This window comes from Aplysia californica, unplaced genomic scaffold (genome assembly GCF_000002075.1).
Source record: "Aplysia californica isolate F4 #8 unplaced genomic scaffold, AplCal3.0 scaffold00201, whole genome shotgun sequence".
Lineage (NCBI taxonomy): Eukaryota > Metazoa > Mollusca > Gastropoda > Aplysiida > Aplysiidae > Aplysia > Aplysia californica.
In genome coordinates this window covers 411,352-414,326 of record NW_004797471.1, presented here as the reverse complement: position 1 = coordinate 414,326, position 2,975 = coordinate 411,352, and the positions used below count along the sequence as shown (strand labels likewise).

General features: G+C 41.5%; 1 protein-coding gene across 1 annotated transcript in view; it reads left to right on the top strand.

Moving 5' to 3' along the window:
* The first annotated feature begins 716 nt into the window (after positions 1 to 716).
* LOC101847424 overlaps positions 717 to 2,975 on the top strand; it is a 33,336-nt gene continuing 31,077 nt past the window's right edge. Inside the window, exons 1-3 of the mRNA XM_035969953.1 lie at positions 717 to 946; positions 1,700 to 1,964; positions 2,535 to 2,683. Coding sequence (XP_035825846.1) covers positions 1,710 to 1,964; positions 2,535 to 2,683 — 404 coding nt within the window. The 5' untranslated portion in view covers positions 717 to 946; positions 1,700 to 1,709. The remainder of the gene's footprint in view (positions 947 to 1,699; positions 1,965 to 2,534; positions 2,684 to 2,975) is intronic.

Sequence of the window (2,975 nt, the reverse complement as noted above, 5' to 3'; positions counted from 1 at the left end):
CTCTTCTCTTTCCCTCTTTCTCTCGCTGTACCACTATCTTTCTTCTTCCTGTCAAGCAAATGAAACTGTTACTCCTGAAATCAGTGTTTCAGCTAGTAACTGGCGTCTGGAGAAGCAGTTAGAGTGTGTAAATATCATGTCTGTCTGTGAATTTTTGTCCTCTTGTCCTTGGACTTTGGATTATAGATTTGATGGTAGATTTTTTTTTCCTCATTGTTATTCTAAGGAGGAGGACGAAGAGGAGAAAAAGAAGAAAAAGAAAAAGAACAACAACAACAGCAACAACGGAAAGGTGAAAGAGGAGGAGGAGAAGGAGGAAGAGGAAGGGGGACAAAGGAGGAGAGGATGAGGATGAAGAGGAGGAAGGGAAGAGGAGGGGGAGGCAAAGGAAGATTAAGGGTATAAGGAGGAGAGGGGAGATTTTTTCTTTCAGGAAGTAGGCCTACGTGAGAAGAAAAGGTATTCCTCTTAAACTGCTATCTTGAGAATTCTATGAAATGAGACAATCCCGAGGAAAAATCCTGAGGCCTCGTTCTACCCTTGAAAGACACAAGGGTCTTAGAGTGTGCCTTAAGCTCCTTCAAAACTGATAATAGCCCTGGTCTAGCCAAATGAAAGTAAAAATCTGTTTCTGCTTTTCTGCCAAAGTCATGTAGGACTTTCTGGTCTTGACCTTTACCTTGAGACAACCAATAAGAAGAGATGCAGGTGGAGATTTCCATCAGCCTCTTCGGTCAATCCTCCTTGTTGTTAAGTCTGCTGTATTGTTATCGCCGCGATCACCTCTGACATTCTCTTATATTTGACTGCTGAGTAAAGAAGAATTGTCACAACGCGAAACTCTGTGTGCTCTGTGGTCGCTAGCATCGGCAACGCCTTCCAGAACACGTTGTAATTTATTGTCTGATACAGAACAGAGCCGCCGACGTGGAGATCGGCTCATAAGGTTAGTCATCTGGCTCACTTTCTTCCCAGCGCACGCCTTTTGTTTTTGTCCTGAACTTACGTACGTACAGGTATTCTCGTCCTGTATCATTAGGACTTTTATTCAGTCATCTAAAACGTCCTGTATCATTAGGACTTTTATTCAGCCATCTAAAACGTCCTGTATCATTAGGACTTTTATTCAGCCATCTAAAACGTCCTGTATCATTAGGACTTTTATTCAGTCATCTAAAACGTCCTGTATCATTAGGACTTTTATTCAGTCATCTAAAAGTAAGTAATTTAAAGGTTCTACATCATCATAGACCCAGTTTAGATAGCGGACAGCATGAAGAAAGTTGTAGTGACATTGGATCTGTAAATGTAAAATACGTACTAACTGTGTGGGAGTTCTTCAACTGTGTTATTGATTGTGATGACTGCAGATGTTTGATACCCCCGCCAACTCAGTTGAGATCATTTAGAAGACATGTCGCTTCGACTCTGCAAAAATAATTGCTTAAAAAATAAGCAAAAGATTAAGTGAATGTCTTCTTTCTTTCTCCTTCGCTGCTGTCAATGATAGGCGATTCAAGTAAAATTATCATAGTTTCTCCCTCTGCCCTCAAACAGCATTGTTAAGTACCTAACCGTAACACCAAAGTCGCTGGCGCTACTCGTCTTGACGTTGTTCCGTGTAAGTACGAGCATATGACAATTTCAAATGTATGAAAAGAAAAGAAAATATCACTTGTTGCGATTTTCCTTTTCACAGAACGCTCATCATGGCGAACCACCTCTTCTTGCTCTCACTCGTTGCTGCACTGACCTTACCGGGCTTGATCCTGGCGCAAAACGACACGACGCGACAGCCAGGGACCAGTGGCGCCGATGTGGTGAAGGCGGCGGTACACGTGCTACGGGAGAAATGTGTGTTCCCGAACGACCACCTGTTCCTCAGACGTCTGGCTTATGTGCTCACGGAGGACGGGACTGACCCCAGCACGTACAGGCCGGGTTATGATGGGGGGATCTGGAAGGTCAGTTTTTTGTCATCGTCATCTTCATCATCTAAACACGTTGCAATGGTTTAAATGGCCATCAAACTGAAACAGTGCTTGGAGAAAAACTTGATTAACGACATGAAAAAAATGACATTGACCTAACAATGATTTCGCACTGATACACTTGAAATATGCTTTAGTTTAATCATGCACTCCCTTTACAGGGTGACGTGAAAAATATTGACTGATAATGTGAGTTTGTAATGCACATTCGTAACTATTGTATAAACAATAAAGGTTGGCTTGGTTATAAAGTATCTTCTTCTTGCATTTTCTCAGCGGGGGGAGTGAGGGGGTGGTTGCTTTCTTTTTAAAATATTATTTTCTTCTGCTTTTTTTAAAGGTGGGATTTGGGAGGAGAGGGGGGAGGGGATTATTAATGAAGCAATTTTTACATAATCAACAGTGAGTCAGTTTTATAGATGTCCGAGATATCCTAGTGTGGGTAGAAAAAGACAGATATATCAATAACATTATGCCACACCAACGGCAGAAGTGACCACCATTACGTAATAAGGGCCAATGTTGTATCCATTACATATGCAGGTCGATAACGACACGTTTCATTTGACGTTAAAGATTGTCAACGACGACCTCTTCGAAGAGGCTTTTGGGATCACGTGGTCTCAGGTCACGTGGGATGAACTACGCAAGCCTCTATACTCCGTCATAGCTGCTTCTCTATACGTCATAAGGTACACTGTCATATTTGTATTGCTATTATTGTTGTTGTTGTTGTTGTTGTTGTTGTTGTTGTTGTTGTTGTTGCTGATGCTACTGCTGCTGTGCAAACATGAAAGTTACCAATCATGTAATAGGCACTCTTTATGCCAAAAACGCCATCTTCTCACAGCATCTCTTGTGAAACTAAAAATGCCTTTTACCTCATCGCTCGTCAAGTCTGCTCAGCACAGAGTGTATGTAAACAATCTCGAGAGCTAGATCAAATGGACTCATTATTATTCTTATTTTTATTCTTATTCTTTT